A 17,088-nucleotide genomic window follows, 5' to 3' on the forward strand; every position below is an offset into this window, starting at 1 on the left:
TGAAAGAACCCCTATTTGTCAGAAATATGGCACCAGCTCTTACCATTCATGAGTGCATAGGTAAGGATCATCACGGAGTTGTTAAGAAAACTATTTTCTTCATTGATGACACGAAGTGTAGTCTTTTTACCATCTTCTGATGAATCCCTTGATGTTATTCCAGCTGATAAATAAATTACAACCATATCTGTATCTAAGAAATATAAAATAGAATTTCAGCATGTTAGATTATGCTACATATTTCCAACACTGGATTCTCAACATTAGTTGCCTTGCAGCAAATAAAAATATTGACGCAGTTATGACAATGATGGTACACTAGGCAGAAAGAGCTCCTTTTTATCTTAGCTATCCTTCCAGGTTCTGTTCCAGCCAGAATCTAATCTCTAGTCTAACTTCCGAATAAGAGAAACCTCTTATACAAACCAACCAAGCTAAAGTTACTTAGAGAGGATGATAGTGTGTATATGATGGCCAGAATACTAATTCTCTAAATCTTCAATAAACACATACCACATTCAAATTCACATTCCTTTACACTCACTTCTGATATTGGAAATGGACGGGGGGAAAAGGCTTAAAGCATGTGAATGTGATGAGGAGGGGAGGGGTTCCCCCTCCCCTCCACACTCATTTTGATATGTCCCCACCTATGGGTAAACTATTATGGCCCTTTGAGTGGGGAAGCAGGGAATATTTGTAGAGGAAGAGTAAAAACTGCATTTTTAAATCTTCCCAAATCAACACAACGCTTTGGGTGGCAGTGTGCGTGTGTTGTGGGAGAATGCCTCAACTCCAACAACTTTTGGCTACTGGGAAAATGATAAAGTATGGAATATTCCTGTGATTTCCTTACAATCAGCAGGCAATCAGCAGTTTACGGGACACTATTATTCTACAGGCCAGTGCCACAAAAAGTAAAGAGCAAGGAGAACCTTATTGTCATTTTTCATTTACTCATAATGGGCTACCACAAGTTTGCTTTTTCTAGTGTTAACAGCTCATAGCTGTAGCCTATCCTTTATGGCTCTATAGCCCAATCTACAAAACTGTTCTCCCTTGCTACTTTAAAATCTTATTTTCTATTATACACATAACAAATTGGAGTGCAAAGTACTTGAGTGTTTTCAGTCTCTTGGCTATAAATTTTCCCCAGTCAACAGGCTGCATTCCACCTGACTTGTATCCTTTTTTCTCCTAGGTTACTGAATTGCAGTAAATGTTGCATAAGGATTTATCATTTATGAGAGCATTGTGAAATCCTCTAGGACGAAAGGAACTGTAAGAATGTAAATTAATTAGGAGGAAACCACTGCTCTTTTAGAGTTTCTAGCTGAAAAGCTGAAAGGTATACAAACATCCATCTTTTCAGTATCATTCTTATCTCTCATACCAGATATGCCTCCATAATGTTTTGCACTACAAAACTCCATTTGGAGGGTGGGGGGGAATCCTTTACAGATTCTTTGTCATGCATGCAGAGCCTGCTGGGAGAGCCGGATGTTTAAAAAAAATCTCACAATGTACCAGAACAATCATTTTTGTGCTAGAAATGAAAAAAGCAAGAAGATTGCTTACAAGGAAAGGGAAATACTTGGCACATCGTCCTTCTGAAAATACTTAATAGTATAACACTGCATTGCTGTTCTTTGAGTGGAATATACAATATCTCAGCTTTAAACAATAGAATATGTCCCCTGTATCTATTTTAAAATGCAACAGAAATATATTAAACTATACTAAAAAGGGGGCTTCCCACAAGAACAGAAAAGCATACCTGTGATTTTGAGCACTCCAAGGAAGAATGCTAACTCATGAGCAAATTCTCCAAGACTGCTTTAATCAGTATCTAATCTCTAAATACTGAGTAAGAACTAGCCAAAAGTTCATTAATGGAAGTGAGGCTATTTCCCTATTCCTCCCCTTCCCAACAGTATGAAAGGTAGTTTTAAGTAGATTTATGGGTTTATGTTTAATGCTGAGTTTGATGCTTCAGAAAACATTTATGTTATGAATTCTATTCTTAATTAACACTTTTAGCTCTCAGGATGGGGGTGAGGTGGGGTTATATCCATGTTTCCCAACTTACTAAACTAGCTTTTCTACCAGTATGAGTTATGGAGAAATGTGTATCTAGCCAATCTTAGGATGGTGTGTGAGTGTGAATCATTGCCGTCTGTATGTGATGAGTTCTGGACTCCAAACTTCTCACAACAACTGCCTGGTTCTATTAGACTGTGTCAATCTGTTGAAAACCAATCCATGCAAAGCTCAAACTGACCTCAGTACACACTTAGCAGCAGCTGCACACTGATGGTCTAATGAAGGTAGCTTATTTGCTCCATGTTCTTGTTCTGAAGTAATTGTCTACCAAACAAGACCTTGCCATTACTAAGGGATATATTCCATTGTCTAAAAGGAAACTGTCATTTCAGGTAATAATTTTAGTATTTAAAAATGTTACAACCTCTTATCCCCTGCTAAAAGGAGCAATTCAAATTTTTAAAAAAGGTAGAAATGCAAGAAAGAAAGATACATTAATACTGCAGAATAATAGACTTACTTGCTTGGAGTTTAGTGCTATTGTTTGTATTTCGTATCAACTGAAATGCTTTTTGAAATCCTGCCGCATGCTGGGTAGGGCTGTCAGATGACTTTATATTGCTAACGAAGGTGGACATTTTCCTTTTTGTCTCACTGGTGGCAGGAGACAGAAATGTCTTATAGCACTGATCCAAGGAGCAGGTTCTTACTGTGTCTGCCACAGTTAACACAGAGATCTTAAAAGAAAAAAGATACATATATAGGATTAGCTTACTGTTTAGAATTCTTTTATGTTTGCTGCTATGGCACACACTGTGACAAGTCAACAGAGAAGTCTATGTGGATTTAAAATTCAATTATCTCAGAAAAAGAATGCTTGAGGTATAAATCTGTCAAACTTGAGAAGGGTTAGACCTATGGAAAAAAGGTTTTGGCCTTCCTTTTTCCAAGGAAGCAACATGGTTTCTGTTCTTATGTAAATATTTACAGCAGTATTCCCTAATGCTGAACCAGAAACTACCACTGAGTTTCTAGGTTACTACCAATGAACATTAGTATCACAGCACCATATGATTTTAGGGTTAGGGTTTCTCCAAGACAAACACCAGCAGGGGTTCATATTTTTTTCTGCCATTGTGGGGGGCATTCTCCCCTCTGGTTATCACCTACAAAGTTCAGTACAACAGGGATGAGAGTAATCCCACCCCCCTCCTCTTTCTCTTCCGTAGCCATCCTGGGCTTCATAGAATCATAGAATAGTAGAGTTGGAAGGGGCCTATAAGGCCATTGAGTCCAACCCCCCGCTCAATGCAGAGATCCACCCTAAAGCATACTTGACAGATGGTTGTCCAGCTGCCTCTTGAATGCCTCTAGTGTGGGAGAGCCCACAACTTCCCTAGGTAACTGGTTCCATTGTCGTACTGCTCTAATAGTCAGGAAGTCTTTCCTGATGTCCAGCTGGAATCTGGCTTCCTGTAACTTGAGCCCTTTATTCCATGTCCTGCACTCTGGGAGGATCAGAGGTACTCAACGCCAACTGAAGTTCAAGAATAACAGGAAGAACCAGCCCTCCCAACTTCTTCCTCTAAACTTGGAGCTTAAAGGCACTCTAAGCACCTCTTAAGTTTGGTGTTGTGTCAGTTACAATGTTGGCAGTAGATTTACACCTGTGGAGCTTTTTGCGAGTGTACCAGGGGCCTTCCACTGTTGACATCCCTCCCCACCCCCATGGAAGAGATCTTCTCCACCCCATACTAACCCCTGAGAAGTTAGGACTGCGCCATCACTTATCACTCTGAGTTAACTCACCTTATCATGTTCATCTATTGAGTTCAGAATAACTTGAGCTGCATCTTTAGCGATTTGGAGTTGTGTCTCTGTAACTGAAGCCCCATGGTCCACAACAACAACTATATGCTTAGACTGAGGTCTAACTGTAGAAACATAGACAGGCCTGTAATTGAAGAAAGTGTTAGAAGATTGTATTGCCATTTTTAACCATCACTTACCATTCTGAAAAAAACAAATGAAGACAATTAGAAGGCCTTATTTTAGTATTGTAATGCTGGGCAAATAAATCCAAAAGTCCCAATAAGAGAACATTTTAGAACATTGATTATAACATGTTTTGAGAACTCACAGGGGTGAACTTTTGTTCATTTTATTTTTAATTTAGCAAATGCTATATCAGTCACTAACTTGCCTGGTAGCCCTGGGCAACACGCTCTCTCTCCACTTTACTTCTTTTTATAAAAATTGGAATTATACTAACCTACCTGATGGGATTTTTGAGAGGAATACAGTGATAAAGATTGCAAATATTAAAAGTATGATAGCTTGGTCAAAGGGTCTGCTGTACAGCAGAGTAAATGGTACACTTAACACTGTCCACAGTCTAATCCTTGAATGCAACATGACAAAATAGAGTGTATTAATCATATTGGATTATCTCAGTATAGCCTTAGGTATTAAACCTTAAACTCATCATTTAGTAACAATACAACTAATCATGATGTTTAGATCATTCTGTTCTGACAAGAATCCCTTTTATACAAGGAAAGCATATGGCTGACCTGGTGTATGTTTGTATCACCAGATGCAGCGATTTCTAATCAGGCAGAAAAATTAGTGCTGTACAGTAAAGCGGCTGGTTACATGGCATGCAAAAAGTTTATGCAAGCAGTGTAAAATTGCTTTCGTGCATTAGGATTGGGTTTATCATCATATGATTCTCTTGCCAATAGTCTTTTCTTTTAATGCTCCGGAATGTAATTCATATAGGTCATGCTCTGCAAGGTTCTCTTTATCTCTGTGTACTATTATTATTATTATTATTTTAAAAAAGCTTTGTCAAGTCTGTTAAAGGCACAGAGCTTTTGCATGTTGAAAAGGGTTTAAGTAACAGTTTTAATTGTTTCTACAGCTTTTAAATTATATATTGTTTTAACTTGGTTCATGGTTTAATTTGTTTTTAGCTGTGTATATTTATTGTTTTATACTGTATGCTTTTATCTGTATGCTGCCCTGAGATCTTAATGATATAGGGCGGGATACAAATGTTTTAAATAAATAAATAAATAAAAGTTGGTGGTTGTTTCCCCTCCTCTCTCGGAGACTTGATAGCTAGAACAAATTGGACTAATCTTGATGGAGGAAATTAAGAAGGCAAAACAGGAACATACACACCCTGCTCCTCCTCTCAGTTTGTCTAGACCAAAGACTCTTCGGAATAAACAAACAAAAAATCTTTGGATCTAAATATTACATCAAAAGACACCCAGAGAATTATATTTACAGGAAAAAGGAATATGGGAGAATATTCTAAGGCACAAAAGCAAAACAATGGGCATAACAAGCTCTTAATTTTAAAACAGTCTATAGCTATACAATATTAATATCTAGGACTTCACATCTTAAAAGCACATAATGGATGCTAACTGACATGCACAGAATTTTTAATAAACATTCAAATGAGGGAAATAAGCATACCACAATCTTGTATCTGGATTAATCAGTACTACCCCTAAAAATTATTGCTCTTATTATAAACCAGAAAATTATAGCTGTATGGAAGTGCCTAAACCGAACAGAATTTTTATTGTCCTGACAGAACTACAATTCCTTGAGTTCCATGGAGAAAGTAAAGAAAGGCAAACCAATGCTAAAACTATCAAAATGTGTAGCAACGTTTGTAACCGCAAGAAGACTATTGAGCCAAAGACAGAGGCTTCATGTACTCAACCAAATAACATTAGCATAGTTGAACACTAATTCTTTTATTTGGCAATGGAAGCACTGTTGCCCTAATCAAGAGAATTTGAGTGACTAGCACACACATTTGGGGTATCTGGGGAACCTTATAGGGCAAGAGTAGGCAACCTGTGGTCCTCCAGGCATTTTAATCTACAACTCCAATCAGTCTTAACCAGCATAGTCAATGGTGAGGGCTGATGGGAGATGTAGGCCAAAACATCTGGAGGACCACAAATTGCTCACCCTTGTTATAGGTTAGTACTACTACTAAAAGGTTACATATTTACAACTGCACTGCTCGGTAAAATCTATTTTACTCCTGCACCTGGAGGAGCTACAAACAGAGAAACCTGTTTCCGCATGTAGGTTGCTCTCACTGGATCAGGGTATTTGACTGTAGCTATTACTGTTGGTGTACTTTTTATTCTCAAAATTGCCTTCAATACCTTACAGCATTTTCAACTGACTATTTAATTTATCCAACTTAATTGAGTAATGGAATTCCACTTGCCACACCTTTCTAGTTTGGCAGCCAGCCGTTAAACTTCTGCTGTCATTCACATAGCAATTTTGTAGGGTGCAAGTGTTGCCTGTGTATGTTTTAATTTGGACCACATTTTTGCTAGATTCCTCACTTATGGACAATGTCTGGTGGAAATGTATCAAATCTCTTATGGAATTTCAGATATAACTTACTGCACTCTAATTATCCACTTAAAAATAATCTGATCAATGGAAAAAAGATTAAGCCGATTTGGCTTTGTATTTGACAGTTCTGTTTAGAATACTGTCCAGGCAAGGAGAACAGCCTCTTCTCTAGAAAGCCCTTTTAGCCCTCTGATTTTAATACTTGTAGGCAAAACTGTATTTAAAAAAGAAGAAGTCCAAGAACACCTTTTAGAAGCTGTTCAGATGATCAAACTAATGCATTAGAAATCTGGGCTGGACAAACCAGTTAGTACATTGTGAAGCAGTCAGATCACTGTTTGACTATGCAGCTGCCTGTATATCACCTCATTCCACAATTACAGTTCCACGCAGAACTGTGGTAGGCCAAATGGTGGCACCCTGAATATGGGCTGAGCTGGACTTTGGGAGCTGAAGAAGCAGTCACATGATAATTTCATCATGTGTTAAAACTCTGTGTAGTTGTATGAAATGACCACAGGATAAATTCTGAACTGCAATGAACATGGGTACTATGTTACATTACTAATGGAAGGCAACTTGATTGAAAAAAATATTTATATTGAGGGATTGCACACCTAATATCATGTGAGGGGACTTCTGCTAGTACAACAGGACTTCCCACTGTAGTGCCTCCCAAATCTGCGACAGAGGGTCTACCGTATAAAATTATACAGCAATAGGTGTTTTGTTTTTTTAAAACAAGGAATTTTAAAAAATCAGTTAAGTCATACCTGCTACGGTGTTCGTAACTGCCCTTGCATCGAAATTTGTGAGCTGGAAACACAGTAAAAATTCCTTCTTCTGAACTAAAGTACTGCCATTTAATTCCTGGATTGGATTTCAGATTGTCAGCAAGAACTATTTAAAAAAAGAGGGAAGTATTACAATGAATGGTATTACAAGCGGAAGAAAACCTTCAATGCTGGTTTGTTGAAAAGCTTCTTTAAAGTGGCATTAATACGTCTGAAAGGAAATATACAACAGATTACTTTCTTTATGAATATATACTTTTATGAATGCATTATTACCAACAGCCTACTGTGTTTTCATATTTTTAGTAAGATGTTTTAGGGCCTTAGGTTAATAACTGCTGCTCTCATAAAAATTGAACGTGTTTCACAGTCCTATCCCTTAGGGCAAATTAAGGCAATACAAAAATCTACAAGCCATGTCCAGTCCTACAAGACTTTTCTTCCATTATATGCAATCCACAATAGTGCCATGTATCAACAGACCAGCAAGATGGCCACATTTGTGACTGGTTATTATGTCAGGGATTTCCCTTATTTTGCTCACCTCTTTTGAGCTAAGTGCTTCCCCACTCCCCATGTCCTTCCCAATAAAGAAAGGCATAGGACAGGCAAAGCTTCAGGCTGCTTAACTGTGTTTTGGCTTTCCTGTGCTGGGGAAGGTGGCACACAGCAAATGTATGAGGTCGCTTTTCCTTTTCCCTCCTTTACAACATCCCCATCTTTACTTGTTCTTTCTCCGGTGGCAAAATCCATAGAAAGTGGAACTCATCCTTGTACCTCCTAGTAGTTGTGCACCCATGAAGAAAAGACTCATGTACCCTTCCACCCAATGGTTACAGGACCTTCCCAGTCTAAGAAATTGGCATTGTGGCATGACTGTGCGTTTCGGCTTCAGATCAAGGCAAGTATTAAAAGTCTTTTCTAATACAGAATGATAAAAACAATGTTTATACTAGATAGCACTGTAGTATTCATACTATATAGTGTTAATTCTACACAAAACAATATCAGACTTGCTCCTGCTTCATTCGAAGCATTTTCACAGACACACACAGATGGGGCAGTATTGTTCTCATCTTACAAATATGGAGCCCATGTACAGAGAAATGGAGTAACTTATCCAAAAGCTCAAAGTGAGCAAAGCAGCCAAGCAAGAAATATAAGCCTTGGGGGGATTTACTCCTAGCTCAAAGTTCAAGTTACTAGACCATGCTCACTCTCCTAGTCTGTGTTTTCTTAATTATTCAGATAGACAGCTTTTCAAGTAGAGATTTTCAATTTATTAAGTGAGATCTGAATTTTTTAGGCAATATTTAAGCCTGGAAAAGAAACAGCTGTTAGACATATTTTACCAAATAAGTAAGAAAACCAGCTCTATGTCAGTTTTTTACACTAAATTACATTAACAAAACAGATTTGGTTGAGAAACAGAAGAACAGCGGTATGCTTCTGATAAGACTGTTCCCAGTTACAGCTAAATAAACAATAATTACTGACTCAAAATTAATATTATTGAATAGATACTATATTTTAAAAAGGATAAAGTGAGCCAAATGTCCCCTAACATAAATTCCAAAAGTCTCTCAAAAGAATCTTAGGAATTTCAGGTACCAGTGTTTTTAATGTGTAATATTGTATGATTTTGATGTTGTTGTTGCTGTTGCAGTTTGGTTTTATTATTATAAACTGCCCCAACGGTATTTGCCAGTTGAGCAGTCTACAAATCTAATAAATAAAATTAGAATACCATAAAGACTATGATCCAGAGATACACGCATGCCCCAAACAGTTGGCACCACCAGCATTCAAAGTAGTGATTATCTGTTGAGTAGGCACTGCATTTTGTCTCCAGACTGGCCGGCTGTAACCAATCCAACAAAGGGGAACTATATATGCAATCCTGACTGCTAAATGCATTGACCCAGCAGCAAGAAACCCACGTGTAACACCCCCTTGATAACACAGTTCCAGGGATCCTGTTCATCCACCTCAGTCTGAATTATCTTTGTGATGGAATCATGTAGCCAGATCTGAATGATTACATAACGTCTTTGTAATGTCAACAAACTGATGATGTGCAAGCCTGGTTGAGTGCTCATGCCTCTTGCATATGCTGAAATATGTCTAATAGGTACATTAATAATAACAAGGGATAGTGTCTGCTTATTTTGAAACACATGTATGTCTCAGTGTGAAACAGAAAAATACATAGTGATAGTAAAATTGAAAGTGCCCAAACAGCCTAAGTGGGAGAGAGATTAACTGAGTTGAAATAGATGATTGGTTGTTAATATATCATGCATACTTCTTCTTCATGGTCTCTGTGGGAGAAGGGTTCCTGCCAAAACTGTTCTCAGCTTGTAGAAGTTCTGGAGTTAGGCTCTACGCAGGCGCAGAGCCCATAATGTGTGAATGCACAGATGACCACTCGAAGAACTGGTTACAGGTAAGCAACCTGTCTATTCGGATGACATGACAACCTGCAACACAGCATGGGTAATTAAAGTAATTCTGGTCACACAACTGGCATGCACAGGGGTGGGGAAAACAACCGAGGTTGTGTTGTTTCCCTCACTGATAGTTCAAACTCAGACACTCAGTGTGAGTTAGCATGATGTCTGAACAGCTCAACTGACTGGCAGCTACTCTTCATCATTTCAGGCAGAGGTTTTTCCAGCGCTACCTGAAGATACTGGGGATTAAGCCTGGTACCTTCTGCTTCAAAGCATGTGGTCCACCACTGAGCCACAGTCCCCCTCCATGTTGGAAACCCCAGGACTAGGCCAATATCACTGTTGTCGGTCATGTAACCTACACCACCAATTATTTTCACTTCTGCAATGGAGTTGGACAGAGAACCAATGAAATCTGAAGTTAGGTACAAGTTAGCTTGCAGGAATCAGATTACTCAGAGAACCAATTTGAACCCTCCATGCCCTCAGTGGGCCATGGATTCACATGGATTTTTTTTTTAAAAAAAAAACAGGATCCCCTCCACTGCAAAGAAAACTTGAAAATGTCTGGACAACTGTATGGCAACAACAAAGTTTAATTCAACCTAGTTAACAAAACTGATACGACTTAGTGTTATGGCAGGCAGTAATGTGAACCGCCCAGAGAGCTTCGGCTATTGGGCGGTATAAAAATGTAATAAATAAATAAATAAATAAATAAATAAGATTGTACTTGCAGAATATTTCCTTTCAGGCCATTAATACAAATGTAAAAAAGAAACAAATCTCGAAGGGCCTAAAGGCATAATTGTATACATGTTTAGACAGAAGATGGATGGATGGTGAATGCAGGGAGTTGTAGGATTATTATTTTTTCTGTCTAGGATTGTGCCCTAAATTTATTAAGGACCAGCACTTTTCAGAAAACAACACTTCCTTCCTCACGGGTGTTCAATGCATTGGGCCTTAATAAACAAGGCACTCCTGAGAACCTTTTCTCCCTGATCATTTGCTGCTTTCAGTACTTTCCTTTGTGTTTTTTTGTTTTTTAAAAACAGACCTAAAAGCCATCCCAACACTGTTTAATTTTTAAAAGGAGTTAAAGTTTGTCAAAATATTAAAAAGGAAAAAAATATGCTCATCCTTTAGAAAGGATCATGCGCACTCTGCATGGGAACTCTATAGTCCGAAGTTGTTGTTATTGCTAACTAGTAGAGTCCACTCTCTTGGGAACCAATCTATTTTTGCCTTCTGCAGAGGATTGCCACATTATATATAAGGTGCTGCTCTTCTCCAGCCTAAAGGCATTCAACTGTAATGCTCAAGATGTGACTTATTAAAGTAACTGTTGAATAATGAATAATTATGTTCCATTTTTAGTACGTTTAAATTATACTTTGAAGATTAATTAGTTAATGATTCCAATATGCTTTATATCTTGCGAGTGTTATCCATAAGTGCTAAACGTTATCATTTTCACATTCCCTTTGAAGTTTTGTCAGTCTCTCTTCACAAAGGGTTCTCCTTCTGTTATGTCCTTCATGCCTTTAAGGTAATTTGTAATCAGCAAGAACTAGTAGCATTTTTATATAGGATTTTGTAAACCTTTATCTTCCTTCCATGGTTCTGACAGCACTTCACCAAAGTTATGCACCATCCGTATTTATCTCTTAAAATGTTCACATCCAAGCTAAAGACTGCCAGATGGCCTACACTTAAAGGAATGGTCTCAGTTTGAAATGCCAAGAATCAGCCACTAATGAACAGCGATACTGCCCCGGTTCACATGTAATGCCAATTCAAGGATTGTTTTAAGCCATGAATTGGCAGGGCTGCACCAGAGTGAGTGATCACATTGCCTCCCACATACTCCCTTCTGGTTTGCATCAGCTTTCATAAACAAGCCACTGGAACACTGGGTTGTTTGATGTGACGAGCAAACCTGGAACTCTGGATAGTTGAGGAACAAACAACCCAGAATATGAATCCAAGAACAAATCAGACTCTGGGTTGTTTGCTTCTCAAATACCCAGAGTTCTAGGTTCACATCAAACAACACAGGAATGAGATGTTCCTGGGTTGTTCCTGAAATATGCAGGAAGCTGCAAGCTTTCTGTCATGTGGCCCAAGTAACTACGGGTTGTTTAAGCCATACATGTAAACTGGACCATTGAGAGTGGGCAAAATGTCTTTCCCTCACCACTGAAAAAAACTAGAACAGTGTTCTATGGCACCTTAAAGGCTGACAGATGTAATGTGGCATAAGCTCTTGCAGGCTAGATTCCATACTCTAAAGCAGGGGCAGGCAACATTTTTGGGCCGTGGGCACATCTGGCAATTTAAGAAACTGTACTGGGCACTATCATAAAATGGCTACCATGGGAAGAATGGAAAAGGACAAGCAGCCTTTCCAAAAGGCTGATTACAAGGCAGAGGAGGAGCCTCAATACACTAAACGTTTTTTGTTTTTTTTTGCCTACTCCTGTTCTAGAGTCAAGGTTCCAAACATTACATCCCCAAATGATGTTGGATTACCATTCTCAGCATCCCCAGTCCAATTGTCAGGGATGATGGGCATTGTAATCCAACATCATTTAGGTATCCAAGTTTGAGAACCGATCCAGAGTATAAAGCCTATCACATGCATGAGTGATCCTCAGTTAGGAGGTATATGTATGCCTGCAAGAAAATCAATCTTACAACTTTCAAGTACTCCCAATCTTAGAAATGAGGCACTAGGTGTCCCTTTCCCCAGAAAACTAACATCTCTAGATAAACATTTTGGGATCCCTTTTAACAAATGACTACAGCTCTTACAGAACAGGTACTAGAGTTCCAATATGGCACAATTTTGAAACGTTGGTTGGTCACTACTTCTAGGATATTAGTTGCTAGTGAGCATGTGTAATTAATACTATGTTTTTTTTAATTGAACCATTATCATAAGAAGACACTCATTATATATTATGAGCCAGTGTGGTGTAGTGGCTAAAGTGTTGGACTGGGAGTTGGGAGATCCGGGTCCTAGTCCCCACTCGGCCATGGAAACCCACTGGGTGACTTTGAGCCAGTCACACACTCTCAGCCCAACCCACCTCACAGGGGGGTTGTGAGGATAAAATGAAGAGGAGGAGGATTACGTACGCCGCCTTGAGTTCCTTGGAGGAAAAAAGGCAGGATATAAAAGCAATAATAAATAAATAATAAATAAATAAAATATATTATCTTGGATAGATTTATATGAAGAGACAATATTTGTGTAAAATATTAGATGCCAGGAACAGGAGAGATCTGTTTGCTTAACCTAAATGCTAGGTTGCCCACAACAACTGGCATCTCAGCAAGCCTTGTATTACACCTAGCATAAAATTACAACTGAAAAGTTCAGCACAGTTTCATACTGACACCAGTTAGTGTGTGATTCTTGAACTAAAAAGCAGCTTGACAAATGCAGCTTTAAGTTGAAAGGCAGTTACCTTGCAACACCTTTTGTCAGTCTCTTGTGAGTACGGAACTTGTCCCCAAACTGGTTTTGCTATAGACATGAGAGGATATTAAAGTACAGGAAAGCATTTTAGAGATTAAAAGGCTTTGAATGAGGAAAAATAGAGCTCCCCCCCTCCCACAAAGCACATCTCTTAGGGTTTGTAGCAAGGAAGAAAGTAAGACATCTCTGTGGGGAATTCTTGCAGCTTTAGTAGATGGAAAATAAAAGTGCACCTGAAGGGGGGGAAAGCTTATTTTTTCAGCTAAAGTAGTCCCTGCTTATCTCACAGAAGATTGTATGTTGTGGTCATAGAAAAATAAGCACAGGGTTATGGCAAAATTGGCAGCTCTCCCGAGGGAAACCAAAGTGAACTAACTAACCAAAGGGGGAGAGAAATCAGACGTTTCTAAAGATAAGAAAGAAAGGTATTGAGGCTGCAATCAACTGTGCAAACCTGTTTAAATTTCAGGAACAATCTGTCTGTTTGTAAAGAGACTATATTATTCAATGGTTAGACAAGGGTTTCTATAGATTGATCCCTTAACGAAACAGATCAGTAATGGTGAGTGGTTTTATAATCTTTTACCTTAATTTGGGGCGGATTTTCCTTCGGATAAAGAGTACAAAGGAGCATATTTCAATCATCATCAAACACAAAAAAGTGAGTTTCTATGTGTAACCCCTTCTATTTATAAACACACACACACACACACACACACCCATATAGAATAATACATGTATATACAAGAATAAATACATTTGGTATTATATGGTATGCTGTAATCACCTAAAGAACATTGGGGACCTGAATTTAAAATCTGGCAGTGGTTTCGCTGTGTGTGTGTTTTTGTGAACCAGTGCACTAACTCATATAATTTCTGTAACAAAATTTAAAAAAACAATCAACCTGCCCCCTCTCACATTTGCCATTTATGTTCATTCACATCTCTAAGCTGCAGTACAGCAAGGAATTCCTGGGATAGCTATACAGCACTTCACATCATCTATAAGCTACCCCACAGCAGAAGAGTAAGATATATCCTAAGATGGAAGCAACAGCAGCACTGGCTGTCCATTGACAGCATACATTCACCAGCAGCAAAGCAACTGGTGAGAACTAAGCTGGGAAGTTGTGGTGGCAGCAGATCCATTGAGAATCTACACCTACAACAGCCAACACAGAGAAAGGTGAAGACAGACAGAAAATAAGAAGAGGACTTGGGCCAGGTTTTTTCTGGTTTCCCACTGGAACTATCAGATGGGCATACTTTGGCCCTCATTACCACTGGCGTCATCTCCTCTGCCTCCTACTGGTGCTGGAAACAGTTAACAAAGCAAGCCAAAGTCAAATGCCTGACACAGGAGGTGGCTGTCCTGCTTCCCCCTCAGACACCTTGTTGCAGGGCACTTGGTGAATTTTCTTCAATGAAAGGAGGCGATGGCAGGAGAGACAGCAGCAAATGATGAGGGAATGAGAGCAAGACTGATGACCTGAACCAGAGTTTGATTTGCTGGCATGCTCATCTGCTAGCTGTGATATTAAATGGGGCTTCCAGCATAGCTGAAGAAAAGCGTCCAGGCCTTCTTTTTATATTACATCTGTCTTTACCCTAAATGGTGGAGAAGCAACGCTACAAGCAGAAGCAGAAACACAGAATAGACAGACCTCCCCCCACATAAGGCTTACACATGCTAACACAACTTAAGTCTCAATTTTTGAGCTCTAAAGCCCCTCAGTTGCCCCCTGATTGACCTTTTGCATGAGCAAAAGGAAAAAAGGGGTTCGGGTTAAAGTCAAATAAAACTATGGTATTGTTTTTAATTACCACATTTACTGTGGCCAGTTGTAGGATTCATCTTGGAGATGATCTTTTTCAAAGATCTCTGAAGGTTCTTATAGAAATACAGAGGTCCATATATACAGTATCAGTCAACACCAAAACGTGTAGAGCTACTCTTTGGGGGGAAAACTACATAATTTTTCAACATCCTGAGATTTCATCTCTTTATATAGTATTAGACAACCAAAGAGTGTTCCCGTCCCCCACAATTTATTTCCATTTGAACAAGATGCTAAAAAGTAAGGGCTGCACTAACTGACCAAAGGCTCAATCTCTTGCAGAAAGTTTTACAGCCTTAAGAACTAGCCATATCTCCAACTTAAAAATGTGTTGTGCAAATGGGTCAGTTTTCAAGATATAAACTCCATGGCACATCAAAGATACAAAATATTTCAAAGCAACTTCACAGCAGGGTTAATGTTGATAGCTGCAGAAGAACCTGCACATTTCATGAATTCTAAGATCAAATAGGCTTCTTGGACTGCCATTACTGAGAACTGACATCACTGTTGGCAGGTCAGACAGACATACAGACAACCACAACAGATTCTTACATGGTATGTTGGAATAAATATGTAGTTAAAACCATTATTGCAGGAAATCTTCGTTCTGTCATTAAACCTCACATTAAATATTATTCTGCAGTTACAGGCAGGGACGAAACTTAGTTGCTATGGCACACAATGCTAACTCTCTGTAGCAAGATGCAGGAACTTCTACAAAACAGATGCATTACTTACCAGAGTTTAAATCTCGCCCAGGATTGAACGCTCTGCTATTCACAGTGGTAGACAGTCTATCACAGCTGATGGTTCTAGATACATTCGTGTTAAAATTTCCATCAAACCTGAAATGAATACAATAGCAAGGTGAATAAGGGGGGAAAAGCTTACTCTTGACTTTTAAGTGGTGACTCTTTCTTGAGGTTATATTCAGGGAAGAGAGTTTTAACTTTGTCATTGCCATTAGCCTTGAGTACTGGGAAGGTTAGCCAATTTCATTTCTAAATGGGCAGGCAGCTCAGAACTTATGAAAGAGTTAAACAGATATTAAATAAATGAAACACACAGTCTCATGACACCTAACAATTATATTCTAGCATAAGCTTTTATGGACACTTTCACTTCATCAGATGTCTTGTCCGCAAAAGCTTTTGCTAGAATAAAATCTGTTAGTCTTTAAGGTGTCATGAAACTCTTGCATGTTTAGACAGCCCTACAACTCTCAGCATTCCCCAGCCAGCAATTGTAGGACTTATTTCTGTCTGGACATGCATAACATTGCACCCTTATTGTTTTTGCTGTGCAATAGACTAAGATAGCTATCCCTCTGGAAAACAAATAAATGGAAAACTCAACCAAATCTGAAGTATTTGAGAGGTCTGTTTCTACCAACTAGAATGTATTAAACAATGTTTTAAGCAAGAAAACTAATCATTTGTAATATACAAGTTCTATGATATTAGAATGTAAGCCTATGCGGCAGAGTCTCGCTATTTACTGTTTTACTCTGTACAGCACCATGTACATTGATGGTGCTATATAAATTAATAATAATAATAATAATAATAATAATAATATGTCATTTTAAAACATGGAACAAAGTATAAATGTTCTAAAGAAGGGGTGGGCAATTTTCAGCCTACAGGCCAAATACAAACGTTAGAGGATTCCCAACTAGACCCCAGGACCTCTATTTCCTGGCTCTTGACCCTCTGCCTTGGCTTCCATGCTGGTTGCAGAAGGAGGGGCTACTTTTCCTTCCTAGCCAGCACAGAAGTGCAGGAAATTGCAGGTAGGGGGTCTATTACAGATCAGAACCCTGGTGCATGTGTGGGCGATAGTGCTTTAACCCTTTGACCTCCACTGCATTCCCAATCCTGAGTCCCCAAGCCTGCAATTTGTATGGGGAGGGAATTTCCATTTTGCTCCAATGGGAGGTTGTTGGTTTTTACAATGAAAATTACAGGTATGGAGAGGGGCAATACAAACTGGAATTCTGGCATCAGGGGGTAGGGAGCATTATTTATTTGCCCCCTACTGGGGGTCTAGATCCAGATCCAAATCAGG

General features: G+C 38.9%; 1 protein-coding gene across 1 annotated transcript in view; it reads right to left on the reverse strand.

The window, feature by feature from the left end:
* CACHD1 (cache domain containing 1) overlaps positions 1-17,088 on the reverse strand; it is a 149,202-nt gene that overhangs the window by 46,306 nt on the left and 85,808 nt on the right. Inside the window, exons 4-8 of the mRNA XM_063134748.1 lie at positions 15,760-15,866; positions 7,218-7,344; positions 3,853-3,997; positions 2,564-2,780; positions 44-193 (exon numbers count right to left, since the gene is read on the reverse strand). Coding sequence (XP_062990818.1) covers positions 44-193; positions 2,564-2,780; positions 3,853-3,997; positions 7,218-7,344; positions 15,760-15,866 — 746 coding nt within the window. The remainder of the gene's footprint in view (positions 1-43; positions 194-2,563; positions 2,781-3,852; positions 3,998-7,217; positions 7,345-15,759; positions 15,867-17,088) is intronic.

This window comes from Elgaria multicarinata, chromosome 1 (genome assembly GCF_023053635.1).
Source record: "Elgaria multicarinata webbii isolate HBS135686 ecotype San Diego chromosome 1, rElgMul1.1.pri, whole genome shotgun sequence".
Lineage (NCBI taxonomy): Eukaryota > Metazoa > Chordata > Lepidosauria > Squamata > Anguidae > Elgaria > Elgaria multicarinata.